Raw genomic sequence first — 17,844 nt, 5'->3', positions numbered from 1 at the left:
TCAGAGTCACGCAAGGGTTACATACGACCCCGCGGCTGGTTTTATCTATACTTTACTTACTACGCACAGTATCACAGGTGAGTATATCTCTTTATGTATTCATAGTCATGAGTAGTCTACCAAGGGCACAATGTCACCCAGGTGGTCGGTTTATATCATTGAAGGGTCCCCTATACAATATAAATTGGCTCCCTATGCAGACTATGGGAGATTTCTCATACCTCATCTATACGGAGGATAAAAAAATAGAATTTGGTCAAATCTGATATATAAAGGAGATTATTGCTCTATTTTTACCCGCCAAACTATATTTAGATTTTTCACTATTTGTACTGACTTCAATTGTGACATCTAAATAAGAATAGAAATGAGAGATCTGTCATCTCATGGATATTTCAGTTATAATCCACACATCCATAGATAGATTATGTCTTTACTTTATATTTCATTGAATTGACATGAAGCAAAACATGCAAAGTGAGGGGAAGTTGTTGTTTCCGTTCATTTGTTTGTGAATTGCCTATTCGGGTCGTGTTTCCAGGCGGTGAGGAAGAATAATGATCCGAGTGGCTACAAACTGCCCACCGCCCCCTGTCAGTCGCGACTTCCCCGGGCAAAAAAACAACAGGCGCTTCCCCTCCGCGTAATCTCTCTCTCTTTTGCTTCTTGCTTCAACCTTTCCCGGCTTGAGCATGTCGGATCTTAATTGATCTGCTCTGCAACATTGAGACGTAGCGTCATTCGTTCGCTCCAAATTTTGAGGCCTGACTTGGGCTCCTTTTTTTCTCTAACTGCGTTTTATCGCATTTTATTTGTTTACTCACATTCATCATGGATGACTCTATGATGGAAGACTCGGTTTTCGAGGATGACGGAGGTAGCTCTGACTTTGCTCCCGAGCCTGCGCCAGTATGAAATACCCCCCAATATTCCAAACATAGACTCGACTGTGATTACTGACATTATATGTCCCCCAGAAACCTAAAGCCAAGGCGGCTCCTAAGAAAGCTGCAGCAGCCAAACCTGCCGCCAAGAAGACCACACAGACCACACTGAAGGCCAAGCCTGCTGCGAAGCCAGCTGCTAAGAAGAAGGCCAAGGCCGACAGCGAGGACGATCTGTCCGATATTCATATGTCCGATGCTGATTCTCAGCTCTCCCATACCCCCCCTAAGGCTAAGAAGGCTGCTGCGCCTAAGAGAGCTGGCTCAAAGCCTCTCGCCGATGTCGAAAATGAGTCCCACGGAGGAGACGCTGCTGCCGACAGCGCGAAGAGTGGAAATGCATCAGAGAAGTACCAGAAAGTAAGTTTCTGCAGCCTCTAGCATGATGTAATTTTGGCCAGATACTTACCATAATCTAATATAGCTCACTCAACTTGAACATATTATCAAACGTCCCGATACCTACATTGGATCTACCGAACGCACCACGCAGCAGATGTGGGTGTACAACTCCGGAACCGAGTCGATGGAGTATCGCGATGTCTCTTTCGTCCCTGGTCTTTACAAGATCTTTGACGAGATTGTGGTCAACGCCGCCGATAACAAACACAACGACAAGAACATGAACGAGATGCGGATCACAATCGACCGCGAGGCCGGTGAAATTAGCGTGTGGAATAACGGACGTGGTATCCCTATCGAAATTCACTCCAAAGAAAAGATCTACGTGCCTGAACTTATCTTCGGCCATCTGCTCACTTCTTCCAACTATGACGATAGCCAGCAGAAGGTGACTGGAGGTCGCAACGGTTTCGGTGCCAAGCTTTGTAACGTTTTCTCGACAGAATTCATTCTCGAAACTCAGGACTCTCGCCAGAAGAAGAAGTATAAGCAGACCTGGACCGAGAACATGACGAAGATGGGCAAGGCCAAGATCACAGATGCCAAGGGAGATGACTACACCAAGGTCACTTTTAAGCCAGACTTTGCCAAATTCGGAATGGAAGGCATCGACGATGACTTTGAAGCCCTTGTGAAGCGCAGAGTCTACGATTTGGCGGGTACCGCCGATGTTGCCGTCAAATTAAATGGCACACGCGTCCCCGTTCGCAATTTTCGAAAGTACATGGAAATGTACACCAAAGCCATTCGCAAGGAGCGTGGTGATGATGGTCCTCCCTCAAAGGATGAGATCATTACTTGCAGCCCCGATCCTCGATGGGAAATTGGCTTTGCTGTTTCGGATGGTTCCTTCCAACAAGTCTCATTTGTCAACTCCATCGCGACAACCTCGGGTGGAACGCACGTCAACTACATCGCCGATCAGATCTGTACCCGCTTGGCCGATCAGGTGAAGAAGAAGAATAAGTCTGGGGCAACTCTGAAGTCGGCACAGATTCGGAACCACATCTTCATTTTTGTAAAGGCCTTGATTGTCAACCCGGCCTTCACCTCCCAGACCAAGGAACAGTTGACGACAAAGGCCAGTCAGTTCGGTAGCAAGTGTCCTCTTGATGAAGATTTCTACAAGAAGGTTTTGAAGACTGAGGTCATGTCAAATATTCTGCACTTCGCGGAGCAAAAAGCCGATCAGATCCTGAAGAAGGGTGATACCGGCCGACGCACGCGTATGAACAACCCGAAGTTGGTCGACGCCAACAAGGCTGGTACCAGAGAGGGTCACCACTGCACTCTCATTTTGACTGAGGGTGAATCAGCCAAGGGACTGGCCATGGCAGGCAGAGCAGTCGTTGGACCAGACTTGTTCGGTGTTTTCCCCCTGCGCGGAAAACTTCTTAATGTCCGCGATGCTTCTTTTGACCAAATTTCAAAGAACGTGGAAATTCAGAGCATCAAGAACTTCATTGGTTTGCAGCACAAGAAAGAATACACCGAGACCAAGGGACTTCGATATGGCCACCTCATGATCATGACTGATCAGGATCATGACGGTAGTCACATCAAGGGTTTGCTCATCAATTTCCTTCAAGCACAGTTCCCCAGCTTGCTCAAGATTCCCGAGTTCCTCATTGAGTTCATCACTCCTATCATTAAGGTTTGGAAGGGTGACCCGAAAAACCCGACCAAGCAAAAGTCATTCTTCACCATGCCCGAACATGATGAATGGCGTGAAGCTCACAAACACGAACGCGGCTGGGAACATAAGTACTACAAGGGTTTGGGAACTAGCACCACGGAAGATGCACAGGTCTATTTCCGCGACCTCGATCGTCATCTCAAGGAGTTCCACACTATGCAAGACGGTGAAGCTGGACTCATCGAGCTAGCTTTCTCCAAAAAGAAGGCAGATGAGCGTAAAGAGTGGCTTCGTCAATACAAACCTGGCACATATTTGGACCATTCGGTGGCAAAGATCACATACACCGACTTCATCAACAAGGAGCTCATCCTGTTCAGTATGGCGGATAACCAACGTTCGATTCCTTCCGTTGTCGATGGTTTGAAGCCAGGACAGCGCAAGGTCCTTCACACCTGTTTCCGCCGCAACCTGAAGAAGGACATGAAGGTGGTTGAGCTGGCAGGTCATGTATCCGGAATGACAGCCTACCATCACGGTGATGTCTCCCTTCAACAGACTATCGTTGGTCTTGCTCAGACCTTTGTTGGCTCCAACAATATCAACTGCCTAGAGCCCAGTGGAAACTTTGGTAGTCGACTTCAAGGTGGTGGCGATTGTGCCAGTGCTCGTTACATCTACACTCGCCTGTCCCCATTTGCACGCAAAGTTTTCCATGCGGCCGATGAACCACTGCTGACGTATAACGAAGACGATGGCAAGAAGATTGAGCCCGAGGTCTTTGTGCCTGTCGTTCCGATGATTTTGATCAACGGCGCGGATGGTATCGGAACTGGTTGGAGTTCTTCTATCCCCAATTACAATCCTGAGGACGTTGTAAACAACCTTAAGCGCTTGATGGCTGGCGAGCCTACTCAGCCGATGCAGCCTTGGTTCCGTGGGTTCACTGGTGAGGTTGTGGCCATTGGTGGAGATCGATACAAATTCAGCGGTATCATCAGGGAATGTGGCGAGAAGGAGGTCGAGATCACCGAATTACCTATTCGAAGCTGGACACAGGATTTCAAAGACAAGCTTGAGGATATCATTAAGGCTGAGAAGGTGCCATCCTTCATCAAGGATTACAAAGACTACAACACCCACACCAAGGTCCACTTCATCATCCAACTCGATGAGAAACACATGAAGGTTGCTCTTACTGAAGGCTTGGAAGAAAAATTCAAGCTGACCAAGACGATTGCAACCACCAATCTGGTGGCTTTCGATCCCGAAGGCCGCATCACCAAGTACGCCACTGTCGATGACATTCTCAAGGAGTTCTTTGTCGTTCGTCTCAAATATTATGAGCGACGCAAGCAGTCCCAGCTTGCCGATCTACAGAGAGAGCTAGAGAAGCTGAGCAACCAAGCTCGCTTCGTGCAGATGATTATCGATGGCAAATTGGTCATCTCCAAGAAGAAAAAGCCTGTTCTAATCACTGAGCTAAAGGACAAGGGCTTCAGACCAATTGCCAAGGTGGCCGAGGCTGCTAAGATGGGTGAAGATGAGCCCGTGGTAGAAGAAGGAGAAGGAGAAGGAGAAGAGGAGCTGAATGACGCTCAAGTGCTATCCAGTTCATTCGACTACCTTCTGGGTATGCCTATGTGGTCGCTGACCCAAGAGCGGGTGGAGAAGCTCCGTCGCCAGATCGGTGAGAAGGAAACAGAGGTCGATGTCTTGATTAAGCTGTCTAAAGAGGACATCTGGACCCATGATCTGGATGAGTTCATCAACGAGTGGCGCTTCCAGCTTGAAGATGAGGATCGTCGAGCCCGCAAGGTGGCTAAAATGGACCGTCGCAACTCGACCAAGCTACCCACTGGTGGTGGTCGCGCTGTGGCTTCGCGCAAGCGTAAGGCTGCTAACGGCGATGATCCAGACGATGAAGACTTCGGGGCCCCCAAGACGAAGAAGGCCGCTGCGGCCAAGAAAAAAGAGCAGCCCAAGAACAGCCTGATGAATTTCCTCAATCAATCTTCGAACAAACCAACCCCATCGCCTGCAGCAGGTGGAACTGCTGACTCGGATGATGAATTCAACATGGACATGGAGATACTTCCAAAGAAGAGCCGTGCTACCTCAAAGCCTAAGGCTCTGCCTAAAGAAGAGGATGACTTTGTCGATATCGACGACATTCCCAAAACTTCGCGCGCATCAGCTCAGCCAACTGATGACACAATGGATGTGGATGTGGATGAGGCGCCAAAACTCAAACCGGCGGCCAAACCGGTGGCCAAACGAGGACCTAAGCCTAAGGCCAAGGTCGAAGAGGACTCGGATGACGATTTCCTAGAGATTGCCAAGTCCGAGGCTTCCAAGCCCGCAGCGTCTTCTCGCGCTCGCAAGCCTGTCAGGTACTCAGCGCCTAGCGACTCTGACAGTGACAACGGTGATGATCTTCTTGGAGACGTTAGCATGATGGTCAAAGGCATTGGTGCTGACTCGGGCGCCGATTCTCGACAACTCTTCTCGGAGCGCCCCCGTTCGGAAAGCAGTGCCAGCGTGAAAACTGCCGCGAAGTCTTTCAAGGTCAACGACGATTTTGATCCGGATGAGACTGACTACAGCAAGCTCATTCCTCAAAACTCCCCACGGCGCTCCATCCAGGTCAAACCCAAGGACGTCAAGGTTGATGACAACGATGAGGACGATGAGGACCAACCAGTCAAACCAACTGCTCGATCCAAGGCTGCCCCCAAATCCAAGGCTGCGCCAAAGGCTGCCCCTAAGGTCGTAGAGGTTGATGATGATGAGGAGGAGGAGGAGGAGGAGGATGAGCCAGTCAAGCCAACTGCTCGGGCCAGGGCTGCACCAAAGGCTGCTTCCAAGGCCATAGAGCTCGATGATGACGACGAGGACGAGCCGATCAAGCCAACTGCTCGGGGTAAAGCCGCACCCAAAGCTAAGGCTGCCCCGAAGGCCGCTACCACCACGGCAGCAAAGGCCCGTGGTCGCCCCAAGAAAGAGCCAGCTCCCAAGCCCGCCCCCAAGTCTGCTCCCCCACCTTTATCTCCGGCGGCCAAGGGTTATGCTTCGAGGCAAGCCAAGGCAAGCAAGAAGATTGCAGATGATTATTCGGAGGATGACATCGACGCAATGGCTAACGACATTTTGGATTCCCCAGCGGGCAAAATGAATGCGGATATCTCGGAGGACGAGGAAGAGCCCGCTCCCGCCCCCCGTCGTGCCGCTGCAGCCCGTCCTCCTCGTCGTGGCGCCACACAGCTGAAGAAGTCCTATGTCATTGAAGATGATAGCGATGAAGAAGGGTCGGCCGATGACTTTGATGAGGACGAAGATGAGAGCGACTAAGTAGTGGAATAGTGCTCGAAGGCCCGTTTGTGATGTTCTGCTTTTGTTTTGCAATGCTCTCTATTTTGTTTTTATTTTCTTTCATCTCCATGTCTTAGTTTAGTAGTTTACAGAGATCTGGCAGAGCCAGTGCATGCAAGGCAAATACGGGATGTTTAATCTTTAATATTTTCACTCGTAAATCTGTCAGGAGCGTCTAGTATGTTATGTTCAGTCTGCCTCGTGTTCTCTTCATGGATCCTTATTACATTCGCTTTATACGAAAAATGCTGTTGTTGGCAATGCTGATAATAAGGCAACATAAGGCAAAGGCTTCAGAAATAATAACTTCATGTCTCGAGTTTCCATTAAATAGCTAACGCCGCCCAGTCTGACCCATTGCCCGTCATATGAAGAAAACGAAGTTGCATTGTAACCTCGAACAGACAGCCCGAGGAGAGAGCCAACTAATCCTTCAAGATCCTCAATCAAATAAACAGCACATCGACTTGAACATGCAATCCTGCAATCCCTCAACTCCAGGTAAACTCATCAAACCACACAAATATTCCTCACAAAATGCATAGAGACAGCACCACCACACAGAAACCTTCAGCTCGGAGACCATAAACGCCATTCCATGTCAAATTCGTAGCGTAATCAGTCATCAAAGCGAAGCACGACGTCGCTTACGACTACGAGATTCGTCACCATCAAGAGAGCGAGATCCAGAAGGTGAGGTCATTCCGTCATCATCCATTTCGGTCGCGCTTTCAAGCTCATTCATATGTAGACGAAGAAGAGCTTCAGCAGCTTTGACCTCACGGGTGAAGTGAGGCGATGATTGAGGACACGCAGCTCGAGATTTCCGACTAGGATACTTCTTAGTCTGAGATGCGGGACTTGTAGAACTGTCCTTGATAGACGAAGCTCCGCCGAGAGTCCTTTTGAGAGGAGGTCCACGATAGTCCTCATCGTCAGCATCATCCATTTGCCAATCATCATCCGAGTCAGTTAGGTCATCAAAGTCGCTTTGCATAGCAGGCACCTCTGGCGCATCGTTGGGCTCGTCGAGACCGAGCTTGTCAGTTTCCATATTTCCATCCACAGAAGGACAGTTTGGAGTGGAATACATGTTCGACGAGCCATCGCTGTCGGTGTCACTGTCTTCACTGATACCCCCAGGAACATTCTCTGGGCGCATAGCATCTGAGAGAGCACGGAGAATAGTGCGAGGTGATTCGATGCGCGAGCGAGGCATAGAATTCAAACTGCGCGGGGGGTTGATAGGCGTGAAGGTAGACATTGGCGACTGGCTCTTGGGTGACATAAAGTAAGGTTCCATAGAGGAGTCCCGGGCACTGGGGTTGCTCTCTGCGTATTGGGTACGCGGGATCTTGAGCGGGGGCAGTGTCAAGGAGTCTTTTCGGCCCAATAATCCTATACCGTTGAGAAGAGTATGGGTTGAGGAGGGCTTGTTGACTGCGGGGGAGCTGGCTGCATTGCTGGACTTCGTCTCCAAAGAGCGATAGTAGTTGGAGGTGTCGGTGGCACGCTGCACAATCTCTGATGGGATGACCATGCGGCCGTGAGATTTGCGGTCCGTTGGGGGGATGCACATGGCTGGGAAATCTGTGCCAAACAGTGGGGTCAGGGCGTATCGGATTCTCCAGCAGAAGGTCGTTGCCATAGCTCTGGCGGCTTCGTAGGGCATCCAGTATCCTATGTGAAGAGCAAACAAAGTGTTAGATCTTGCTATCCAATGAATTAGTTGGTAGAGTTCTTACCTTGAGCGGAAAGTGCCCCGCCGGTGATGCTGTGACAGATATCGCGGAGGCCGGGGTTCTGGTTAAGCATCTTGGCTGGGGTGGTCTATAACGAGTTAGAAATCCTGGATATATATAAGAGCTACCTGATAGACTTGCCTTGGAATAGCCATTGCATTTGAAAAGGTGTGTGATCCGAACGATACCGATATTATAGTCCCACATAACATGCCATTCCTTTTCTTCGCCAGGTATCCGGAATGTGTATTGAAAGACTAGATGGAAGTGTCAGACGTGAAGATTAAAGCATGTTCAACGGCACATACCATGGAAACTATCTCGGCCTGTCTTTTCTTGGAAGGTTTTCTTGTCGCTGGCATACGGGATCTGACGAGGATAGTCGGCAATATTGCCTAGGGGGCGTAATGAGAGCTCTCTGTGAGCCTTCTCAAGCTCTGCGTCTCTTTCCTCGCAAGGAGGGTAGCGACACTCGCCTTGGATCTTGCCACGACGGAAAATTGGGGCGTCCTTGGCCATCTTCTGCCGCTTCTCGCGGGCAGGGAATGGATACGGAGATCGCCTTTCAGGCTGAGGATTCAGAAGGGATTTGATAGATAGCATTAAGAAGTTCAAGTGCTATGCTTGAAAGAAGGGAAGAGTTGAAGAAGTACGAAGTCTCCGGGAAACAGGAGGAGCTTAATGTCTCTTGGAACAAAAGGGAGTTTTCCAGAAGGACTGAAAGACAGTCAAACCTGCTAGAAGTAACAAAGTAAAGAGAGACAATCCAAGACCTTTGTTCGAAGGTTTGTTTCGTACAGCTTCTTGAGTACAGGTGTGTTTGTTGGCAAATACCTTTCGAGGAGACAGCGGTGAATAGAAGAACTCGGGTCTGAGAGTGTCTCTCAGAATGCAAATGATCTTCACCGATTTTTTGCCTCTCTATCTCTCTCTCTCTCTCACGCTCGCATATCACAAGGGCCCTTGAAGTTGGACGAGTTCACGGGCTGTTTGTCTTTCCGCGTGGAAGTGAAAAGTTCCAATGATCTCCGACTTTGGACTGATGATGCAGTGTGCATTGATTACTATGCCCCTGGAAGCAATTACAAAACACAGAGAATTGTAGGCCTGTATCTCTCTCACATTTCGAGGCATAACCTGTTTCACATTCACAGGTATGACTACCCAAACCTCTCCCCAAAGAGATCTGAAAGGAAAGCATGGCAGCAACCGTTTCAGGGACCATGTGGATATCCTAGATTTCCTTTTGGAAACGCAGAGAGTCACTGCTGCATGCAAACAGCCTATTACAGTGATAGGTACGTACAAAGGTTTACTATATCATACACAGGTACGGCTATGGATGTCCTAGTATCCCGGGTCAAAGAGCTCAACCGTTGTCCTACCTTTTCTTTTCTTCGGAATCTTTATGGAAGAAGTCATGCCAGATCGTCCTTGACATCGGACTAGAGCTAGGGTACTGCAGCAACCGGAGCATTATGACACCAGTTTAATGGTCCAATAAGAGGCTACATACCCCATGGTGGCTCGACAGGAGTATCAAAAAGGTCTCAGACCCACGGCAAGCTGCAGGGTAACTTACTCCTTGTATGACGGGAACGTGCATTACCTGGCGAGTCCGCGAAGTGCATCGGAGAAAAGCTGTGCTGCAAAGATAAACTTCTGACAGGATCAAAGATTCTGGGAAAAGTGACAGAATCTTTACTTAGGTGCACCCCGCGCTTCCATGCCTATACAGTGCGCACTAGACTGTACAAGCGGTCTGCACATTTGACGGGATAAGGCTGAATGATACAAACAAATTCCAATGTTAGAAAATAATAGAGTGGTTATTTACTATCTATTGACAGCTCTATACTTCACATCTTCTCCTTTTTCCTCTTCATGATTGAATACCTAATATAAGAACCTTGGCACTGTCAACTAGACCGCTAATTGAAGTCTTAAGAGCACGCGTATAACAGAGATATTGGCCGCTCAAAGGCACGAGAGACATGATAACGACCTCAAAGAACATTCCATGCATACTTCTATGCAGCAGCCCGACACGTTGGTGGCTGTAGCCCACTTTTCCTGGTCGTATCTTTTTCTTTTCTCTGCTTGAACCGACTTATACCGTAGTACCATTCTGACATCTCCCAGTCAGTTTCACAACCCGCTATTGTACCCACCTTCCAGTCTAGTTGATTCTGTACAAGACTCCCAACAGGTACAAGGGGTCCATCTGCCAATCGGTGCCGGGCCGGGGCAGCAGCATTACAGAGCACTGCAGAAAACGGTGCATATAGATGTCGGACGTTATATAATCTGGTCAGAGACTGTAAAAGTCGAGGACTGAGTGAACTAGATGTCAACCCAACCGGGCTAATTTTCCCGGGGGGGTGGTGGGCTCAGTTGCATTGGATTCGGTCTGCAAAGAGTCCCAACAGCCGAGACCAAGAGAGTTCAGAAACGAGGACTAGTTTCCAATGTCTTAGACACTCCGGTGCTGGCTGAACGGGTCTATTAAGCCCCCAAAGAGCGGTAAGCCTGGACATGCGTGTCCTCCATCTGCGACGCGTCTCAGACCCCAGGCTTCTGGAAAAGGGGCAAGAAACTATGTCTCAATTGGGATGTTGCTGTTAGGGTTTAGGCCTTTTTCAAGCGCTTATTTTCCTCCTTCTTGGTTTCCGTAAAGTATAATTGAGCCCCCTTTGTAACATTGACTCTTTCAGCTTACCCTTGGAGGGCTTCCTCTTTTCACATGTTTATCAAGAAGTCGGAAGACTCATTGTTCAGATCAGAGCCGAACAGAGCCTTGTAGATGCTGTGGTATCATGACAGTAGGGTCTCAACTGCGAACAAGGAACAAACGGAGCCTTCATAGTCACATGAGCCTGCAAGACTCGATACTAGATCCATGTTCAACCAGGCGAAAGACTCACTTCTATTACGAAGAGGTCCAGACCTCGACCCGTTGAACACAGAATACAAACCGGACCCGACCCCCACTTCATTCAACCTGCGATTTCACAAGATACTTATCACCCGCAGATATCAGACCACACTCCGGAATCTGTACCACGGCCCTCGAATCCGGGGTATATGGGGCGTGAGGGAGGGGGAAACACAGTTCCGAGCATGACTGAACAAGGCAAGTCTGAGAGAGAGAGGGGAAGTACAGTAAAAGGGAAAAAAACCGTCACAGGCTGGCCCGAATCGTGATGCGGCGAATAGGGAGCCGGGTTGGTGAACCGGAATGAAACTCAACGGCTGCCTTGCACTCCAAAGCTGTTGGGTCAAGGCCGCTTGCATGGAATGAGCAACTACCCAAGTGGGTTTTGGTCGAGGCTTTTGAGATGGGAGTCACGACACACGGATGTGGCAGGGCGTGAACAGGATCTAGTTTCCTGGTGAGTAGTACTGATGAGTAGTACATATACAATATTTCTTGACAGTTGCCTAGACAGTCGCCAAGGTCCCTGCGGGAGGCTCGAGGACGGGCACACTGCAGGGATGTGAGTGGGGATATATGGAAAGCCAAGTTATCATAGATTTTATGTAAATGTAATTCCATTAGAAACAATATGAACCCGAGAAAGACATAAACAAGGGGTGGAGAAAAGAAGTGGACGGATCAAAATGTCCAGTAGGTTGAAAAGGGATAAAATATCGAAAAGGGGAAAACAAAGAGACATGACAGCTCATCGCTCAAGAATCCTTATTTTATTGTTCATCGACACGAGGATTTGGCGATCAGAACCCATTCCCAGGGATTCCCCAACAAGAACAGGTGGCTCAAAAATCGATCTCACGTGCCATTCGGCATAGCAATAATGGCCAAAAAATGATATCGTTTCAACAAAGAATATTCGATTGACGCTCAATTTTGAGGTCAATTAATATTCTTAGTTAAGATGACCTAGCATCATTGAGACCTTGTTTAAATAGCCAGAAGAGGCTCACGGTCACCAGCCTGCTCTGCTGGCTCCACAGACGCAACAATGTCAGAATCGAGAGCCTGGGCGATAGGAGCGGCCTTGGGGGCCTCGGGGAAGTCCTCGTGCTTGACGACGGGCTCGACATCAGAAGTAACCGGGGCAGTGATGGGAGCAGTGACGGGAGCAGTGACGGGAGCAGCGAAGTCGGCAATGGGCTCGGTCTTGGCAGACTCGGCCACAGTCTCACGCTTGACCGGGCTCACAAGCTTGGTCGCCTCCGGGGAGGTAGAGCGGCGGGTGCCAATGTATTCCTGGGCCTTGGAGCTGTACTCGCCGACATACTGCTTCATCAAGCCGGTGGCGTGCGAGGTATGCTCGCCAGCCATGTCCCGAAGCTGGTTGGTCTGGGAGTTGACGATCTGCTGGAGGTTGGCGATCTGCTCGTCAATGATCTCACGGTTGCTGATGTAGATAAGGGGGGTGAAGTATGTAGTGGTCACGGCAATGACGGCCAAGCCCCAGAAGGGAACGAAGCGGATCAGCCAGTAGCCGGTGAAAGCAGCAGTGAAAGCCTAAGAAATCGTTAGCCTGTTCCTTTTTGGTTCGTCTTCGCTGACAAGCTGGAACCTACCAAAACGGTGTGGAGGACATTCTCAGCGAACAGGATGCGCTGGAACTCGATCAGGAAGAAGTCCACAAGCTGTTCAAAGTCCTCGAGGACAGCCTCAACGGTTTCTTTGGGGACAGTGTAGTAACGGCGGGGGCGGAATCCACTGGCGATTCCCCGCTTGAGGATGACTTGGCCAGCAATCTCGACGGTGGCGGTCGCTGCACACAATTGTTAATCAATCACTCTGTTGACCGTAGGTCACGCGACCAACTCACCTCCCAATGACATGTACAGGAACTTGAAGGCCCAGCGGAGGAGGGGCAGATAACGGGCGGCGAAGATGAAACAGATCACGCTGGCGTAGGAAACGGCGGTCGCACGGGGTTGTTCCCACTATATACACACAGAGGTTAGCAAGCTATCCAAGATTGAAGACTCGGGCGAAAACTCACGCTCAGAAGGCTATGCATCAAGGAGTGGTAGTCTAAACACTTGTTAATATCCCGCTATCCGATCAGTCCAGTCTCATGACGTACGGGTCAATGGTTGACCATCGGTGGTGGTGGTCGAGGGGGTCACACGCGAGTTTTTCAGATCGCGAAACTCATTGCCGGTGCGGAATGCTTCGGACTTCACATTATCGACAATTGGGCCTATCGAGAAATTGGTCAGCTTGCTTCGGTAACTTCAGAGTCTTTGGGGTTGATATGTACCCTTGGTAATAACATCGCTGATGCCTGAACGCAAGAGGGGTCAAGGTTAGTCTCTCGTGGCCTCGGAATCTAGAAAATCGAAAAGAGTATAATACTACAAGACGACTGGGGTTAGCATATTCGTTCTGTGGGATTGAAGCGACCTGTTGATTTTCTTACCTTACTGCCCGTGTTAGGGTAGGTCACGTCACCAGAAGCCATAACGGTGATATTTTTTTTGAGAAGCACTCAGGGGGGGGATTTTAAAAGGGAAATTAGAAAATTCGTAAGAAGCGTATCAACTGAGTCGAGGCGTGAAATCTAGAAAAGAAATTAAAGGGGGGGAAAGGGAACAAGAGAAGGAGAGCATAAGAAAAGATAAGGGAAGATTTCCAAGGTTGTTGTGATGCTGTCATGTGCGTTGCCAAGCCCGAACAGCTCTATGACGCTATTAACCTGCTATTAACCATGAACCTATTAAGCTTGATTATAAGAAACATGAAAATTGGAATTTACTGAAACTTACTGGTAATGCTTAAAAATACTGAGAATATCTTGCAAGTCTATGGCCACTCTACAAACCTGTACATGATTTTTATACACCGGAGTTTAGCGGGAAGAGCTTTTCTCTTAGGGAGGCCCAGGCTCGAGTAAATTTAGCCCAAGGGGACTATGCTTAAGTCACGTGTAGAACGGCTGATCCCTCGGGTTGCTCACGGAGTAGTTCGTGTCTAATTATGTAGTGACCTCGGGACTGTATCCACCGTAGGCTACGGAGTATACATAGGATAGATAATCCTATGGGATGGTTTATACTATAATACTGAGTCCGTTAACAGCGGTATTTCTTCACATTCTAGAGTATCTAGTATTACTAGGTCTCAAAAGTGCATTTAATTCGGACTTTTACGTATAGGGAGAGGAGAGAGAAGTGGTATAAAACTTCCCGAGGTGCCCAGGTGGGCACCTATATTGTCCGAGTAATCTCCCTTATAACACCCGTGGACGACTAACTCGTCTTTTAGGTAACTAACTAGTTAACTAGTTAACTCATCTTAGAGTCTAAAGATATCAAGCCACAATTCGTTGTCGCCGAGGAACTCCTCTAGGTAATCATGCCAAGCCATCAACACCCAGTGTTGGAGCCTAGGTGCCCAGGTGGGCGCACCGGATTACAAATTGTAAAATTTTAGGTAACTTTTGTATGACAACTACATATAAAAGTTACATAACTATATAACTAGTTACTGTACACAACTTCCAAATTAATATCAAGCTTCGTAAGAAGTATGAAGTCTCCAGCGCCTGCTTGAAGCGAAACGGTTAAACTTTTACCCGCAAGGTATACTGTTTTTAAGATGCTCCTGAAACTTCTACATAGTTATAATGGGAATTAATCTTAGTAGGCCGATTAAACCAGTCCTATGTATGTCCAAATGATCATATAATGCTTTGGAGATATCTACCAATAAAACCTTGGGCTGATTTGATCTTCCTTCACAACAAATAAAGTCTGGCCGTCCATTCCCGAATCCATGGAGCGAAGACCTTGAAACAAGTCTGTGATCTGGTTCGTCTGCTCCATCCTACAGAATAGGCTGGTATAGCCATCCGGGCGGATTAGTACCAAATAACGATGGTGCACATGCGTTATTTTATTTGAATTGCCTGAACGTTAAAAGCTGTAATGGGGAAATGAAACATCCAAGCAATTTACAACGATGCATCTCAGATGCCCAAGATTTCCATTCTCTTCAAGAGCCAGATTTCCAACCGCAAAACCCCAAGTCCCCTCGGTTCCTCCACATCCTCCGCACCTCGCGCAGTCCATTCAAAATGCCCTTCCTCTTGGTAATGACTACCCAAAATGCATTTGATCCTGCTCTATACTCCAGCTAAATGGATCCCTTACTCAACATCCTCCTTGACCTTCGACTTGTCCAATCGTCGGAATAGGATCCACAGCAGAACGGTTGCTCCACCCAGCAGCCCCGTCAGGATGGCATACATCGTGACGAGATGTGGGTCTCTGGTGAGTGGAGTGAATGCCAGTGCAAGGCATGTTCCGATCCCAGCCATGGCGAGCCAGATTGCTTGGACCAGCGTCTTCATGCTCTTGGGCGCATTGTTGTAGGCATACTCAGTTCCGGTGGTGAGACAAAATACCTCTGCCAATGCTCCACCGAAGTACGTTGGAACTTGGAGAAAGACCGAAATCTGGTTGGGGAGGGTGCGATCATTGGCAGTAGCACATGCGAGGGGTGTATCGTAGCATGGTCCAGCCTGGTAGATAAGCTTCTGTATCACCGTGGTGTAGACCATGGAGAGAGTCAAGAAGAAGAATCCGACTGTCATCCGTGCAATCGGTCCAAATGAGATTCGCTTCTTTGTAAGGTAAGGATAGAGTCCCTTTTGAATGATAGGCGCAACGATAATCCCCGAGATTGCCCCGACTATCTTCATCATATCGTTCGGAATACCGTATGTGACCATCTGCCCAGCTTGAGAGATCAAGTTGTTGAATGTCTGGTTGTAACATAGCCAGTGGATAGGGAACAAAATCCTACATCTATATTAGCTTGATAGTATACTAGAAAGTGTAGAAACTTACAATACTCGGCAGGTCAGAAGACTTCTCTTGATCTCTTCAATGAACGAGTCTGTCCAGGGGACCTGACGACCGTGTTGATGAAGCTGGGCGTCTGGCTTTGCAGCATCCATTTTGAAGCCACCGGTTATCCCAGATTTCAAGGCAGCACATACCTGGAGCATAATGTTGCTTGTTGGCCTGTCTCGGACTGTTGTATCCACATGTTAGTTAATCAATATATTGCCATGATAGTAAGCACACTCACCAAAGTACTTGCGACCGAATAACATCGGGATCAGAGCTAACCACATAGCGCAGCACGGGATCAAGTAGGCGAGCCAAAATCCGACATACCGTTCCAACAACGGAGTAGCATCGGCCACGAAGCCCACAACATTAATGGCCCTGTTTTCAGTGTTGGTTATTATGGAAAATGAAAGAGATCAATCGACTCACCAGTAAAAGACGTTGTAGATATAGGTAATGGTCAACTCCCGGCTAGCGACAACCCGATCTCCTTTTTGCTGAATCTTGATTCTAAAATCGGTCTCGTCATATTGGTCGGCTAAACGATATCAGCGTCTGAACTGGTACACCCGAGTCTAAGAAATCAGCTCACCAATGAACGGCACCACAGTAGTTTTAAATGCCCCTGATCCAACAGCCAGCAGTACACAGGCAGTTATTACTCCGGGCAAAGCCGCCCCCGCATGAATGGCAACGGGCAGGGACGTTGCAAAAAGAATAGTTGCCCCGATGGCCTCGATGCTAGTATAATGTTAGCCATCAAACAAGTCAAAGAGGTGGGGTAAGATAAAAAAATAAAACTGTCACAGTACATAGCAGCGTATATCATGGTTTTGTAGCGGCCCATCCAGCTATCAGCAATAACAGCAGCAGGCACGGGAACTATATACGACCCGATGATCAGTGCGTTGACGATGTTCGATGCCGTGGCCTGGTGCAAGCCCAGTGCCCCGGGCACCTCCCCACCGGGTGCATTTTGTAGGTAATTCTCTGTAGCAATGGTTAGTCAAACAACGTTATAGTCAAATAGGGAGGTATCACGCACGGAGAGGAGCGGTAGCTCCGTACCAGACAAAGCGTTCCAGAATACCCGCAAGGCATGCTACCCAGAGAAAAACCGGAATTTTGTCGACGACATGAAGGAGATCGCGCACTTCTTCTTCGGTGGCCACGCGACCGTCGTCGCCGCCCGAGGGGGTGGGTATACTGTGAGTGGCATGGATAGCTATATGGCCTTTGGGCTCAGAAGAAAGACGTGAATCTTGTTCTGTTTTCGACAAAGAAAGAGAGGCACAGGCATCAGTATTATCACTCGCGTTACGAGTTTCAAGGGCTATCACCAACCGTAACTCTATATTAGGCTCTGTGGTGATATCCGCAGAGCCATGCATATCAGGCATGGAGCCGGACATTTTCGAATGTAAATTGTTCAGTAGCAATGACAAGCTCAGTATGGTCGAGAAGTTTTTCACGGAGAATGTGAATCTAGAGACAAGAAGGAGGAAGGGCTTTGGGACAGAGAAAAGACGGTCTGAAATCAGGGCAACCTGGGGAGTCGGGGACCGTCGGGGGGCCGTTGGGCCTTCTTAACTGCATTTGGGGACTCTGGATCCTGTGATTGGCGAGGATTGGGGTCTAGGGCAGGGATCAGTTATATATTCGGTCTCCGGACAAAGTGTAGGTGCTTAAAATTATACCGAATCACTCCGTTGGTCCACGGGTATGCGAAGAGAAGACAAGACTACTCTTACGGCAAAACTGCATTAAATCCAGTCCCCCCTTCTCCATACTGTATCAAGGCGGATTGCAGTATCTTTACAAATACCGGAGAATACGTACTATTTTAAATTAAATTTCTTTGAATCGGGATTAGGATTCTAGATTATATATAGGTTAAATATATTATAAA

The 17,844-nt window shown here is 48.5% G+C and overlaps 4 protein-coding genes across 4 annotated transcripts; 1 reads left to right on the top strand and 3 right to left on the bottom strand.

The window, feature by feature from the left end:
- Positions 1 to 831: 831 nt before the first annotated feature.
- N7447_006044 (DNA topoisomerase 2) lies at positions 832 to 6,333 on the top strand (the record flags this gene model as incomplete). Its single annotated transcript, XM_057230306.1, has 3 exons — positions 832 to 909; positions 978 to 1,304; positions 1,369 to 6,333. The coding sequence occupies 3 exons, from the start codon at positions 832 to 834 to the stop codon at positions 6,331 to 6,333; spliced, it is 5,370 nt and encodes a 1,789-aa protein (XP_057085396.1).
- A 646-nt stretch (positions 6,334 to 6,979) lies between these two features.
- N7447_006043 (uncharacterized protein) lies at positions 6,980 to 8,699 on the bottom strand (the record flags this gene model as incomplete). Its single annotated transcript, XM_057230305.1, has 4 exons — positions 6,980 to 8,034; positions 8,100 to 8,184; positions 8,280 to 8,353; positions 8,405 to 8,699. The coding sequence occupies 4 exons, from the start codon at positions 8,697 to 8,699 to the stop codon at positions 6,980 to 6,982; spliced, it is 1,509 nt and encodes a 502-aa protein (XP_057085395.1).
- A 3,319-nt stretch (positions 8,700 to 12,018) lies between these two features.
- Positions 12,019 to 13,540, bottom strand: N7447_006042 (uncharacterized protein; the record flags this gene model as incomplete). Its single annotated transcript, XM_057230304.1, has 7 exons — positions 12,019 to 12,588; positions 12,648 to 12,844; positions 12,902 to 13,019; positions 13,079 to 13,110; positions 13,163 to 13,279; positions 13,340 to 13,363; positions 13,504 to 13,540. 7 exons carry the CDS (start codon positions 13,538 to 13,540, stop codon positions 12,019 to 12,021), a joined length of 1,095 nt encoding a protein of 364 aa, XP_057085394.1.
- A 1,686-nt stretch (positions 13,541 to 15,226) lies between these two features.
- On the bottom strand, positions 15,227 to 17,347 carry N7447_006041 (Proton-dependent oligopeptide transporter family; the record flags this gene model as incomplete). The annotated part of the gene is made up of 7 exons (XM_057230303.1): positions 15,227 to 15,881; positions 15,930 to 16,116; positions 16,174 to 16,313; positions 16,365 to 16,473; positions 16,528 to 16,676; positions 16,748 to 16,925; positions 16,981 to 17,347. 7 exons carry the CDS (start codon positions 17,345 to 17,347, stop codon positions 15,227 to 15,229), a joined length of 1,785 nt encoding a protein of 594 aa, XP_057085393.1.
- Between the last annotated feature and the right edge of the window lie 497 nt (positions 17,348 to 17,844).

Source organism: Penicillium robsamsonii (assembly GCF_028829455.1).
Source record: "Penicillium robsamsonii strain IBT 29466 chromosome Unknown utg000003l_segment0_segment0, whole genome shotgun sequence".
Lineage (NCBI taxonomy): Eukaryota > Fungi > Ascomycota > Eurotiomycetes > Eurotiales > Aspergillaceae > Penicillium > Penicillium robsamsonii.
Note: the sequence above shows the minus strand (reverse complement) of the source record. Positions and strands in the feature narration are given on the sequence as shown.